This window comes from Loa loa (assembly GCF_000183805.2).
Source record: "Loa loa unplaced genomic scaffold supercont3.108, whole genome shotgun sequence".
Lineage (NCBI taxonomy): Eukaryota > Metazoa > Nematoda > Chromadorea > Rhabditida > Onchocercidae > Loa > Loa loa.
This window is the reverse complement of record NW_018108288.1, coordinates 10698-24649: the sequence shown is the minus strand read 5'-3', so window position 1 is coordinate 24649 and position 13952 is coordinate 10698. Positions and strand designations below refer to the sequence as shown.

Here is a 13952-nt window from a genome sequence, read left to right as displayed (position 1 = left end):
TGCTTAAGTAATAACTAAGTTTAACAAATTTTAAAATATGCATATATATATATTATATATTTATACCATAAATACAAATTAGCTAAAAATAACTTTTTTTTTAGTCCAAATTATAACCCAATTAAAAATTTGAACAATTCAAAATATAAATAATTCATTTTTAAAATTAAAAAAGAATAGCTTACAGTAATTGGACAAAGTAAAAGTAAAACATTTCCAAGCCGAGTATCAACTGATTCAAAAATGTTGTTCTAAATACCATTGATATAATTCATTAACAGCTCCATTTCGTGCCATTTCAATACTTTTGGTGATAAATTATGTGTAAGTAATAAATGGAGAATTATAATTAGTTTTGCAATAATTATTGTTAAAGAGCTGCAAATATTTTCAGGTTCATTACATCTCCCTACGTCGTATTTTAGTTGACACAAGAGTTTTAGTTGACACAAACAGGAGAACTTGTATAACGCGAATTTATTTCCATCTGAATTATCCTCCTGAAATACGTAGATTTCGTCAAAAACTGAATTTGCTGCGAGGACCAAAAATGGAAGTAGTTGGTGAACGATTCAGGTCGGTCATAAATCTCGCTAAATTTTGAAATTTGGAAAAAAAACGACCGAAAATATTTCTAAATATTTCCAATGGAAATATTTCCATTGCTTCTCAATTAACTCAATACCGGAACTATGTAGCTATAATTCTAGTTAAAGTGATTACCATGTTTAAATTCTGAGAGCACAGGTCAAATTTCGAAATGATAGAGGATTTATTTGTAGGTTTTATCCAGAAACAGATTTTCAAAAAGATGTTAACGCGGCAGTCACCGCTATTAACGATAGTCCAGTCTTTTGTTTGCAGTTCACAGAAATGACGAATGTAAGAGTAGTTTTGGTTTTTCTCTTTTTTATACTTTAATCACCAAATATAGATTATTGCTGATATTTATTGGAGATTTCTACTTTTAGATTCCATAGAATTTCTGCACAATCATTAGGGCAGTTATTGCTTTTTATTTTTAGAATGATGTGTTGTATAGGCTATTGAGTAGGTTGCATGCCCGCGTCAACCTTCCGATTGAATTCGCCAATGTACGGCTTTCATATTTTCCCGTCGACAAGTAAGCATTGTTCACCGTCATTGATAAAATTTTATCAGATATTTTGATTAACAAACGAAGTTTAGCATTTACTATGAATCAAAGCTAAGCATTAATATTAAAATGTACGTAGGACTTGATAATTTAGTAAAATTCGATTGTTAAAATGCTTTTCACTTCCAACTAGTTTCAAAATTAAACGTTAGTTCAGTTATCAGGCACTGATTTAGTTAAATTTGAGTAACTGATGAGTGAAGTGAGTACGTGGGTAATTTTGCAGATCACTTGGATAATTTTAGTTACGTGGCATTACCAGTTCGAATGATTGGTTGTGACTATCGAAAATGTGCTAGTGAGGAGGCAATTCTACAAAGCGGCAAATTATATGAGCCCATGGAACCGAATGTTGATAGGACTTGGTCCAAAAAACTAAGGTCACTTTCTTTTGGACTGGAATATTTGATTGCAGCATTATTGTCACGTGGTGCTGTCGTAAAAGATCAGTTGCTGGTACGCACATAATTTTCACATTGAATTTGTTCATAAAGTTTTTTTTTCAAAATTTTTACTAATTGTAATTCATATAGTTTAGAATTATTTGATTTCCTCAAGCCGTTTATTAATCGTTAGCTTTGTAATTACTATCTCCCATTTACCGCATTGTACTTATATGATTTGTTTTGAATACTTTTTTCTTAAAATATTTTCTTCTGGTTTTTACCGAACCTGACGGTAATCAAGATTACGGATAGAGTTCCAACACAATGCAGTTGATTTATTTCAGAGATCTATTGAATCAAGAAATCAATTTCTAATGCATGTGGTGGATAGCTACGAGCAAGACGAAGCTGTGAGTTTTTCTTTTCTATTTTCGTTCTCGTTACATCCGTTTTTATTTTTTGTGTAAAAAAAAACGATCTTAAAGCTTATTTTTATTGGAAATTAAAAAATATGTGCTTGAAAAACGAGTAAACTTTTCTACTAAAATTTGTCACTACAAAGTTTGCTGTCTTCGCTTCTTTCTTCTTTCTACCGTATTTACTAATTTTCTTATAGTCTTAATCCGTTTTGCTGAAATTAGATTCAGTAATGAAATAATATTTTCATTTCTTATTTCAAAATACATGAAGTTGATAAAAATCGACCCTGTTCCAATTTTTAACAGTTTATTTTGTTAAAGATAACACTAGAAGTGTTGGAACGTTTGATCAATATGGTCGATGAAATGAAAAATATACCACCATTGATAAGTGCATTTGATAATATACATAAGAGTATTTTTGTAAAGAAGGACTTGCTTGCTGAGATACACGAAAGAAGTGCCAACGAAGGATTTCAACGTGTTCGAAAGGTTTTGAAACTTTGCTTAACGTTCATATTTTGAAGGGGAAGAAGGAACCAATTAATAGTGCAATAGATTTGGAAATCATGCTAGATAAAAGGACTGTGCTCGGATTACCTTGTTTCTGAATGTTCAAAGCTAGTATTGTAAACTGAACGATGCATTTATTTATTAATGAAAATCATCAGGCTGTGATAACACCTACTCGAATGCTTCTCGTAGTTCCGGAATTGCTGATGGGAAATCGCGTACTGCGTGAATTTGATGAACATGGTGATCGTGCGTTACGGATTCAGTTTCGTGATGATGATGGTACACATCTAAGGCGCAACAAAGTCGGATCATACATTATTGAAACAACAGTTCATAATTGCTTACTACATGGAATTTACATATCAAGTAGGATACTTTCACAAGCATGGAATAATATTGAAATAATATTGTAAACTAATATATCAATAGCTTCAAGTCCAGTTCAAGAGCCTCATAATCTGACCTACTTTATTCGATTAAGAACCTGATCCGAATATCAATAACTTTATCTGCGAATGATAGTTTCGAGTGATAGCTCAGAATGATAGTTCGAATGACCACTGCCAATGTGATGCGTTAGCAGAAAAATATTAAAAGCATCTTATATGAAATTATCCGCGAAAGAATAAAGGTTACTGTTCCAATAATATACCAAACATTAGTCATTAGCGGTATTTTCATTACATTCACTTCATGGCGTACTTTTTATATCGTCCTTTTATTTCTCTTTTTTACTTCTTTTTTTATAATTTTTTATCCGCTGATGAAAGAGATTAGAATCCAGTATTCTGTCATAGCAGATAACTTCTTCACAGAACTGTCACTAGTCTTGTTCCTATGATCATCTGAACTGGGAAAATATCCACGTTCTGCTTTGCTGCTTGTAATATAATATTCTTCAGTGCCCTATAGTTCACATTAAATTCATTCCATTACGGTGTTATTTTCTTTTTTTTCAGATTCTCACTTTGTTTACTTGGCTTCTTCAAACTCTCAGATGCGTGACAATGGTTGTTATTTCTTTAATGATGGTGATGATGGTAGAGTGGGAAAGATTCGCGAGAAACTTGGCAAATTTGATCGTACTAATATTCCAAAGTTAATGTCTCGAATGGGTCAGTGTTTCACGCAGTCAAAGGTACAACAATACTCGGTTCTGTTTGTATATTCATTAAAATGAGATACTGATGTATAAATTGGATATTAAATTTTCCTTTTGATTCCAGCCATTTTCTTTTTTTTGCTCTATATTTGTAATTCATTCTATCCTTTTCCCTTAGTTCAAATGAAAAGGCAGTTATCTGTTAAACTGTATTTGATATTGTTGTAGCTGTATCTCTCATGTTCTTTACTTCAGGAAAGTGATGTTGTTTTGAAACGTAAAAAATATAATAAAACATACGATGTGATAGGTGGGAAAGATTCATGTGGAGAACCGTTTATTTTCTCAGATGGTGTAGGGAAATTATCAGAAGATTTTGCCGAGCGAATTGCTAAAGATTTGGGTTTGAACAAATGTGTCCCTAGTTGTTTCCAAGTAAGATTAACTTTCTAATAATGACATTTATAATGTTTTCAAGTTTGAGTTATGCCTTCAAATTTAGTTGGATATGCTTTTACCAGTGCATATCATGCATCTGTATTTTCCAGAGAAGCTTCTGTACATTATAGAACTATCCAGTCGTTTGTCACTGTATATAAGATCGAGCTGTTCCTAATTGATTATCACTATCAGCCAAAAGCAGATTCATCATACTAGTTGCTAAATTATTCCTTTCAAAGCTTAGATATCAGTGAAAGAAATATGAGTAGTGTGATAGAAAGATGGAGTCAGTGAGAACTAAATTCCCATGAATTTTTGAAAGTTTTAATATTTTTCGTGAAATCTTTTACTTTTACCTAGACTTAAATCCTTTGTTAATTTAAATAAAGTATTGCATAATTCCGGTTATAGTTCAGGCTTCGAGGCTTAAAAGGCGTGCTTTCTGTTGATCCAGCATTGCGACAACGCCGATTATGGGCTGAGTGCAATGATGTAGAGGATAAAAATAGGAAAACTGAAAAAGTGAACGATTTAGATGTACTGTTTAGACCATCGCAGGTATAACCTACTCAGTATTTCATTTACTCCCATATATTTGATAAGTTTTTTGCACAGAAACTGAAAGGCACACAAACTATTGAACACAAATATTTTCTTTTTCTGTTTTCAAATTCGATGTAACTCTCTATTTGGTTAGACGAAATACGAAATCTACTCTTTTGGGAAACTAAATCCTATAAATCATTTTTTTGTTTTATTTCTATATTTTGCTTTGGTTTGTGAATATTACTGAAAAAAAAGTTTCTTGTATAGGATAAATTCCATGCACCAAGGAAAGAAATGATAGAGATTGTGAAATATTCCAGTCCAACACCAGTCTGTTTAAATAGACCGTTTATTAATATTCTGGATCAGGTTAGTACTTTTCCGTCTTTTTCGTCTTAACTTTCCTAAAATATATATAAATTGCTTTCAATGTGTGATTCGTATTAGTGTTTGTTCTGTCACATGGATGTCGCTCAGTTAAATTTGTCAGGTGTAACTTGAAACTATCTTTTCCTTTTACAATTACTGCTGTTGTTTTTAAAATTATAGGTAAGCGATATGCAGGGATTTGATGTACATAGACGCATAGTTCATCGCATACATGGTTTACTAGATCGCCAGCTATTGCAACTCTCTGATGCGCTAATGAGTGAAAACAAGTAATTGTCCTTTACATTTTATTTTGCAATCAGCTTTTACCAAAATCTAAATTTTTTTAGATTTCAAATGTAATTTTTATCCTTTGCAGGTGTCGTGAAAGACTAGCAGAGTTTCCGAGACGGATCAATGTGCAATATTTATCATTAGCACGAGGTTTCACCCTTACACAGGAACCATTTTTTCGTGGTCTGCTAATTGCAAGTGTTCGATTCACGTTACGTAAATTTTCCAATCCATTGCGCTTCCCCTAACCTTTAAATGTGTTATCGCGGCATTTGCAAAGAACAAAAGTAGCTCAAGATAAATTAATCAAGAAGACGGAAGGTTTTAAATCAAAAGGGAAAAAAATTAGAAATAGATTCATTCAACATAGTGAGAAATTACGAAGAAAAAGAAATTATTCGAATGGAATGAATTACAAATTTAAAGAGACCAAGTTCAACAAAAATTGATTCTAAAATCAAAAAAAAATCAAATTTTCACCTATTGTAGATTAGATTACTTAAACCATTTTTGCATGATGTATTTTACATAATACATAATATAAAGTACAGTAGAACAGTAGTAGTTTTCGGCCAGTCACAAATAAAAATAAAAATAAAAAATTTATTTCATTACTCCTGTAGTATCAGTATTTGTGATATTATTATGAAAACTGCAAACCGAACGTTATTTCATGAATTTTTTATTTTTGCAAACATTCCGCAATTTTGATAATTGCTCTTTATTTCAGAAAAGCAATTATTTAAGGAACAAATTCAAATACCAGCAAATCTTGGTCGAACTATGTTTGGTATTCTGGATGAGACTGGACTACTTCAATATGGACAAGTATTTGTACAATTTACCAATAACGTTTCTTTGAAGACACCATCAAAGGCTGCAGCAAAAACAATAGTTAAAGGTTCATTTCTGTTCGAGAAAAATTTTCTCATTTATTATGCACTCTCAGGTAATATAGCATTTATGTTGAGTTTATACTATTAATATTCTATTACTTAAAATTTGTTAAGAACCAGTGGTTGTCTTTTACATCTTCAATTTATGCCCAAATATCAAAGCATTTGGGCATACATTGAAGCATTTCGCTGCTCATTTTATTTTTAAACTTTAGTTTTGAGTACCAGTCTGATTGAGCGGTTTCACAATCATTTTCAAAATATTTTTCGTGATGGGTGTCTTTGTCCTACGTATACACCTTTTTTTACAATTTATATTTCTCCTCTTTTTTATGAATTTCCTTCCTTATCGCTACTATCCACACAGTTTGCATATTTCACAATTGTTTGTTGGTCTTAATCTGCTCTGCAATTTTTATACAGTGAATACAGCCGTAGGACCGATCGCACAAAAATTTTCAATTTAACTGTAATTTAGCAGTTAAAAAATATTTTCAGTATTTGGTGCTATTAAACTAAGGAAATCTGAATACTTTTTATATTATAGGTCCCGTGTTAATAACAAAAAATCCGTCAATAGTTGCTGGTGATGTAAGGGTCTTCGAGGCTATTGATTTACCTGAATTACGGCATTTGGTTGATGTAGTTGTTTTTCCGCAGCATGGACCCCGACCACATACGGATGAAATGGCCGGTTAGTCATCATTTTAGATTTTTAGAAGCTTCCAAGTGTGTTCGACGAAACGAAATTCATCCATGTTATAACAATGATTATTCGCTATTCTGTTGTTGTGTGGAGTTTAAATTTTTCTGTGATTTTGCTGTGATCTTTCGACTGCATAATCGTAATCATATTCATTCTAGAAGTCCTCAACGCTATTTATCAGATCCCATATGTCTTGCGTGCGTTATCGTCAATCAATAAATCAAACTATGAATTCGTTTTCATTTTTAAGGATCTGATTTGGATGGCGATGAATATAGCGTTATATGGGATGATCAAATGTTATTTGATCATAATGAAGAGCCGATGGATTTCAGTAAGCTTGTTCGACCCCCTGATCTTCTAGAGGAGGATGAAGTTGTTAGTTTCTGTTGAAACTTCTCAATGGTCATTCACTGGACATGTTGCTAATAAATATAAATATTTCAGATGATGCATACTACATTATTATTTACTTATTTTTCCTATCTTCGACAACGCAGTTCATTTTTCCTTTCGAAAATAATATGTTTCAGCAAGTGTTCCAAATTCTACCGTTCTGCTATTTACATTATTGTTTCAGGTACGTGAAATGCGCCGTTTTTATGTTAAATATATCATGCAAGATTCAGTTGGTGTTATAGCGAATGCTTTTCTCGCAAATTCTGATATGTTTGGAATTGCCAGTGATGTTAGTCTTCCTTTTTTCTCATAAAGAAATATTTCACCCAGTGAAGTATTTATCTTAAAAGCTTAAACTACGCTGTCAAGATGTTCTGCTGAATGCTGAAAAAATACTTTTGATCTTTATTTTGTTAGTTTTATTATTAATCGATTGCATCTTAGCATATTATTTATATACTGTGTGCGACCTAACCAATTATTATTCACTTATATAGTGCTGTCGTTATTTTGAGGGTATTTCAGATTTGCACTAGTATAGCAGAAAAGCATTCTCAGTCTGTGGATTTTCCGAAAACAGGATGGCCTCCGCGGCCATTAGTCAAAGAATGGAGCAAAGGACCAGATGGAAAAATTATGCCACCTGAGCGTCCAGAACGATGGCCTGATTTTATGTGCAAAACTCATGAACCTTCATATGTTTCAACTCGCCTCGTAGGGCAGTTATTCAGGTATTTGTTAATTTTCTGCATTATTTTTTAGAAATTGCCAGAATTGATGGTGTAGTTATCGGAGTTTGCCTGTAAGGTTGTTGTTTCGATAGAATTGTCTCTACAATGAAATAATGCAATCGATAAGCTTATGCTGAGATCTAGAGTAGAATGAACAAAAAGACCATTTCTTGTCTACAAGATGGTCCTTCGTTCTTTCTGCTCTATATTAATTCGTTAGCCAGTACTTCCGTAGTAGCTGGTCAGAAATTTCTCTTGCAGGCGCATCCGTCTAGTTCATGATGTCCTTACAATAACCGCTGTTTCCGAAGGGCATTCACAAATAGTGGTGGATCCCCTCTTAGAATACCATGGTTGGGAAAGTTATGAGAATAATGCGAATTTAAATTTGATAGCATACTCCGCTCATATTAAGGTATGTTTTCTTCATAATTCTGCTGTGTTACCTCCTTTATGTCTTCTTGAAAGTTCCTTCGAAGGTTATTTGTTTCATCCATCTCTTTCATATGATAGCGTTTTCAGGCTCTTATGGATAATTATGGAATAGAAGATGAATATCAGCTATTCTCTGGTTGTTTCAGTAAAATTCGTAATCGAATCAGTGATAGGGACACAGATGATATGTCTCAGTTTAATACCAATTTTTTTATTGAGCAAAAACTTACGAATATATTTATGAGGTAGATGATTTTTTTGGAGAGAATACCAAATTGAAAATATATTCTATATTAAAATGACGGATTCAATCAGCAGATTTTTTCTTTTCGAACATTTCAATAATCTTCAAAGATTTATGAAAAACATCTCGTGGTCATCTACCGCAGTCTTCTTTCAGTTTCCGCTCTAGTTTCTTTGCTGAGTTTGGCGATTTTATGTCCTGTACGGAACCAGATGATGATTTTCATAGCAAAGATATGACTGAGCGACGATACTGTAAATGTCCAACCATGGAGATGAAGAAGAAAGCATCCGCTTATTACATCGTTTGCTATCGTAAGTTACACTGAGCTACCGAATTGTCTTGTGAGCATGAATATTTGATTTATTGAATATCCTAAAAATATTCGAATGTAGTTAATGAATGTCAAAAAAAATTCTTTAATATGGAGTCAACATGAAAGCATCCTTAGTCTCTTTTCTTGGTTGTATGGTATTCCAGTTACATAACCACAATAAAGATTATCGAAATTTTAAAATACTTTTGATCCTTACTTTTCATTGTTATTATGCTATTATTAGCTCCCTAGTCAAGTAAAAAAGAGCCGAACATTTCTCTGTAATCGATTTTTTTCCGTTTTGATAATTTTTCAGTGATATTTTTCTGAGCACATAAGTTCTAAATGCAAATTTTTTGATGGCTTTTATCTTTGGTTAATTAATCTCTTGGCTATAGTAATTTGCTTTTATCAATGCTATGAAAAGTATTTAAAATCTGATTACTTTTCAGGCAAAGCTGTGAATGGGATAGGTGAAAGATTGCTATCATTTCCTTGGATCGCATGGGACATACTTGCTGAAATAAAAAAAGAGAATTGTGTGATAACATCGCAAAATATATTAACCACCGATCCTCTATATGACCACATATCAAACGTCAGAATTTTCTTTTTTTTATTTCGAATTTTCAAGTTTTTGGTCGTATTTAGATGTCTTAGCGACTGAAGATGTATAGAATTAATAATCCCTTCTTCATGTGATGTACAAGTCAAACAGCTCAATTTTAGGAGGGAATTTTGTATTCACACTTTTATAAATTACAAACTGAAGTGATTTTTAAATATGCTTGAAATAGCAGGAGGTTTTATGCATAATGTTCTTGCCTAGGTAGTATCCATTCGTTCTTCTAATCCTTCTCCTGTAGCTCTTATCATGGATTTCTGCTTTCAGAATGAAATTTTTCCTCTAAATTTTTTCTTCTAAATTTTTTCTCCAGGTTACTTCTTAATTAGAAATACAAAAGCTGATAATTTCTAGATTCTGACATGTTTTTGTGGTGATAATGAAATGGATTTTGATCAAACTATAAGATTTTTAACGGAAGGTGCATCTGGTCTACATGCCATAAAGCGATATTGCAGAAAATATAAAGGCAATAATTAAATGTTCTATTGAAGCCATTCTAGGATTTGCTGCAAGCAAATTTTTGTAAATTCACCATATTCGTTTTGTCGATTTTCCAAATTTGACATGTGAAAAGAAGTTCTGATGTATAGTTGTGAACTTTACCATTTTAGGGTTGGACAAATTATTTTACGTGTTATGCAAATGGGGTGAACAACAACGATTATTTGAAGGACGACTAAAGCGAGAGCATTTATGTTTGTTGCTAATACAGTATGGTTTGGGATATATAAGCGGTGAAAACATGCGGAGCTATGTTTTTCTTGAACAGGTTTTCTTGAACAGATTGGATCATGTAATTCGTAGTTCTCTCTGCGTGACAGTTATTTGATGTGTTCTTTAATTCCTATTTTGGAAAATGCTGTTTATATGCTTTATTAGTTTGTCTGGTTCTTGCTTGATTAAAACAATTTAGAATATTTTCGAATATTGAAGATATTAACCTTTGGTATAATGCTTATTTCATACAGCTCAACTTTGAAATTTGTTTAACCCGGGAAACTCTTCGAAATTCAAAATTTCACTTTCATTTAAATCTCCTGTTCCCTAATTTTTTCCTTTGCTATCGCAGAACATAATTCTGTTTAATTTGACAACTAAATCATATATTTGAACAAAAATTTTTTCAGACTGATGAAATTCCTCCGGAAAATTCAAATGAAGATCAAGATTTAAACAACCTAATTGGTGGTATCGGCAAATGTTTCCTGCGATTTCTTCAATATTTGAGTTCACGATCATTCGAGATAATGAAAGTTTTTAATTTTATGCAACCAAATCTCGGATATCAGTCAATATTGATGCGTGGCCAGTGGTTCGATTTGCATCAGGTCTTCATCTTCCATTTTAAGCACGTATCACTATTATTAATATCTAACACTATTATTAACAATTCGCTTTGTTTTCATTTAATTTCAGCATTATTTGTTATTCTTTGATTGGATGAATTTATTTATAATCCTTTCTAAAAAGAAAATTACGGATCATGGATTTTTTTTTTTGGAAATATTGAAACTTATCTTTTTATCTTGATTTGTATACTTTTCAGCCAATCACTTTTTAGGTGGCTGTCAAAACTTTCTATCGAATAGTGCTTACTAATCATTTCGATGAATTGCCAGTATTTGAAAGAGGGCAGATGTCAGCTATTACTTTATCTGTAAGTGTCACTTATAAGTTCGATTTGTCTAACTTAATCTATCATTGATGCGAGCAATGACAAATATGATGAATCATAGTTGGATAATTATTTGTATGATGATGATTCACGTTTTTATGGTTAAATTTGTCAAAACGAGTGATAATTGTGATGTTACACAATGTTTGAATTTACAGACTGTATTCTTATTTCAAAATTTCAGCTACAGAGTTTTATCGAAGCTGAACCTTTTACTATCGAATTACCGGAAGATTTGCGATCTCATGATGAACATTTGAGAATTAAAATGATGAAATATTCGGGCGTGCGCTATCTACATTTGAGAAGAATCCCATATAGAAAAAGTTGGTTTTCAACTTGAAATCACTTAGTTATTAATCAAATTTATTGGTAATTAATGTCTACCTGTATTTCAAACGTGTTATGTGGTTTATTAGCAAATAACTTGTCAATTTCATGACAGAACCCAGTAAGCAGGAAAATTTAATAGGAATTAAGTTTTGTATAGGAATTACTTCTCCTGTTTCAAAATTTATCATACTGGTTTCGAGTATCGATATTCCGAAAACACAATGTGCAAACTGGCACACTAAGTTCATCCAAAGATCGATAATGTTTAAGTTTGACGTTGATCTGAACTGTGTCAGCAGTTCGAGTTTCGCTTTTTTTTTCTTTTTTTTCACTAGTTCTGATATGTTAAGGTTCAATTTAAACAGATTGCTGCATCATTTGCATTTACTACTATTACTTTACTTCTATAGAAAAGCTTTCAGATCGAGTTGTGGTATCAGCATTTGGTACGTTGGAGTCATTGCATCGATTACGTGATATACTTGCTGTGAAACCTACCTCAAATATACAAGCTGACAGTAAAACACGCAGTGATATGATGCTTCGATTGGTCTATGAGCGGATCCAGGAATTGCCTTAAAAATTTTCTGCTAATAGCGGTATTTGCTGTCATGATCTCCCAAGAAACCGTTAGGGATTTTGTTAAATGTGATAAAAACTGTCTGAACTTTCGAACTCTACTTATCTAAAGTTTTGTAAATTTTTGTCATTAATTTTATTGATATAATAATACGGATTTGTTCGTTATTGAATTCAGTATTATAGTATATAAGCTGACAGGTTCCGATTTGTAATGAGTTGGACCCCCTAATACCATGTTTAAATTGATCTCATCTAGGTTCTTAATGATTGATCATGATCAAATAGTCGTTGGACGATTATTTGATGAACATATATTGATTGTATGGTATACGATTTTTTTTTCACATATACCGCATTGTCAATTTAAGATTTTACTTTTCCGTTGACATATTGTAAGCAAAAAAAACCACTGAACTGTTAAAGTAGTTTTTCTTTTTTTTGAATGAAAAATGACTGAAGCAATTCTTTGAAAACTTTTTGAGATTCATTTTTAAACCAGCCATTGTTCATTCATTTATTTGAAATTTTGACATTAATGTTCAGTATTCTGTCACTCAGTTTACGTTAAATATTCTGGAAACAGTGGATAATAATCAACAAATGTTTGCTACTATCAAGTTTATGCTGTATAATTTGTTTATATATTTCAGGTTTATGTTTATTGTTGTGGAATTTTTCTGCCTTTTTTAAATGCTGCAGTTGAATGGTTCAATTCTTTAGTTATTCTGATTGTTGGATGATCTTAGCATGTAGTAAATCTTACCATTTTCATAACCCCTCATTATTTAATAAGTCGTACTGCCTTCTTTTCTAAGGATAGTAGGTTTACAAATCGCCACTGATTTGTCTGTTATTTTTGTCATTTTTGAATGCCTTTTAATTGTCCCTTTCTCTCTATCAAATGCAAATTACATTGATACGTAGAGGTTGATTAATCGTAAAATTTTCCTGTCATTCGTGATTCCAACTTTCTCTTCGCAGTTTATTTGACTTACCGCGGTATATCTCCTGCTGATTCGATAAAGTATTTAATTTTTGGTAAGAGTTACAGTACCATTGTTATAGTTGCCTTATGTGATGTATTTTAGATAAATCATTTATAGTAATTAATATTTTAAGCATTTGAAAAAATGTCTTTTGAAAAATTTCCCTTTCAACTGATAACGATCTGATAAAATGAAATCATATCACTGTCGTTAGTGGTGTGATTTCCTTTTAGAATATTGCTGTAAAGCTTAAAGTTTCTATTAAAATACCATAGAAATCATTTTGATGGATTTATTTCTATAAATAATATGAAAAATGAAATTTGATAAAAATAAAATTACATTTAGTAATTTGCATGATTTTGCAACTAATAAATAAATGATAGCGGAAACAATACATATTAATGCGATGATTAATTATCTATACAATAATTATAAATAAGATAGTTAACCTTGTGATGCAATCACTAATAATAGGAGTAAAACCCTTACTAATATGTTAATTTATCATTCAATAAAGTATACTCATCAAATATTCATATACAATAACAACTATCGTATGATATGATATGATATGATATAATCAATATCGGATATATTTTATACCAAAAATATCGACCATTATTTAATAATCATAATTTATATTGCAATAAAATGTGTATATGAATGAATGTCTTTTGTTATATATTACTACGATAACTAAATTCTTTTTGAGGAAATTTCCGACAATTTTACGGAAATAGTTGACAAATTGTTTCCTAATATCTATTTTATCTAATCTTTTGAAAAAAA

At 31.5% G+C, this 13952-nt stretch overlaps 1 protein-coding gene across 1 annotated transcript in view; it reads left to right on the top strand.

Annotated features, from left to right (window-relative positions):
- LOAG_17651 (CBR-RRF-1 protein) overlaps positions 1 to 12448 on the top strand; it is a 15804-nt gene extending 3356 nt beyond the window's left edge. Inside the window, exons 7-35 of the mRNA XM_020450313.1 lie at positions 282 to 394; positions 426 to 576; positions 783 to 882; positions 1026 to 1123; positions 1402 to 1612; positions 1887 to 1952; positions 2283 to 2453; positions 2633 to 2843; positions 3437 to 3615; positions 3835 to 4014; positions 4432 to 4578; positions 4834 to 4935; positions 5116 to 5225; positions 5315 to 5445; positions 5960 to 6130; positions 6673 to 6819; positions 7082 to 7209; positions 7412 to 7519; positions 7756 to 7961; positions 8223 to 8376; positions 8484 to 8641; positions 8797 to 8954; positions 9409 to 9554; positions 9936 to 10050; positions 10196 to 10353; positions 10712 to 10912; positions 11146 to 11241; positions 11444 to 11585; positions 12015 to 12448. Coding sequence (XP_020306024.1) covers positions 282 to 394; positions 426 to 576; positions 783 to 882; positions 1026 to 1123; positions 1402 to 1612; positions 1887 to 1952; positions 2283 to 2453; positions 2633 to 2843; positions 3437 to 3615; positions 3835 to 4014; positions 4432 to 4578; positions 4834 to 4935; positions 5116 to 5225; positions 5315 to 5445; positions 5960 to 6130; positions 6673 to 6819; positions 7082 to 7209; positions 7412 to 7519; positions 7756 to 7961; positions 8223 to 8376; positions 8484 to 8641; positions 8797 to 8954; positions 9409 to 9554; positions 9936 to 10050; positions 10196 to 10353; positions 10712 to 10912; positions 11146 to 11241; positions 11444 to 11585; positions 12015 to 12172 — 4216 coding nt within the window. The 3' untranslated portion in view covers positions 12173 to 12448. The remainder of the gene's footprint in view (positions 1 to 281; positions 395 to 425; positions 577 to 782; positions 883 to 1025; positions 1124 to 1401; positions 1613 to 1886; positions 1953 to 2282; positions 2454 to 2632; positions 2844 to 3436; positions 3616 to 3834; positions 4015 to 4431; positions 4579 to 4833; positions 4936 to 5115; positions 5226 to 5314; positions 5446 to 5959; positions 6131 to 6672; positions 6820 to 7081; positions 7210 to 7411; positions 7520 to 7755; positions 7962 to 8222; positions 8377 to 8483; positions 8642 to 8796; positions 8955 to 9408; positions 9555 to 9935; positions 10051 to 10195; positions 10354 to 10711; positions 10913 to 11145; positions 11242 to 11443; positions 11586 to 12014) is intronic.
- The last annotated feature ends 1504 nt before the right edge of the window (positions 12449 to 13952 follow it).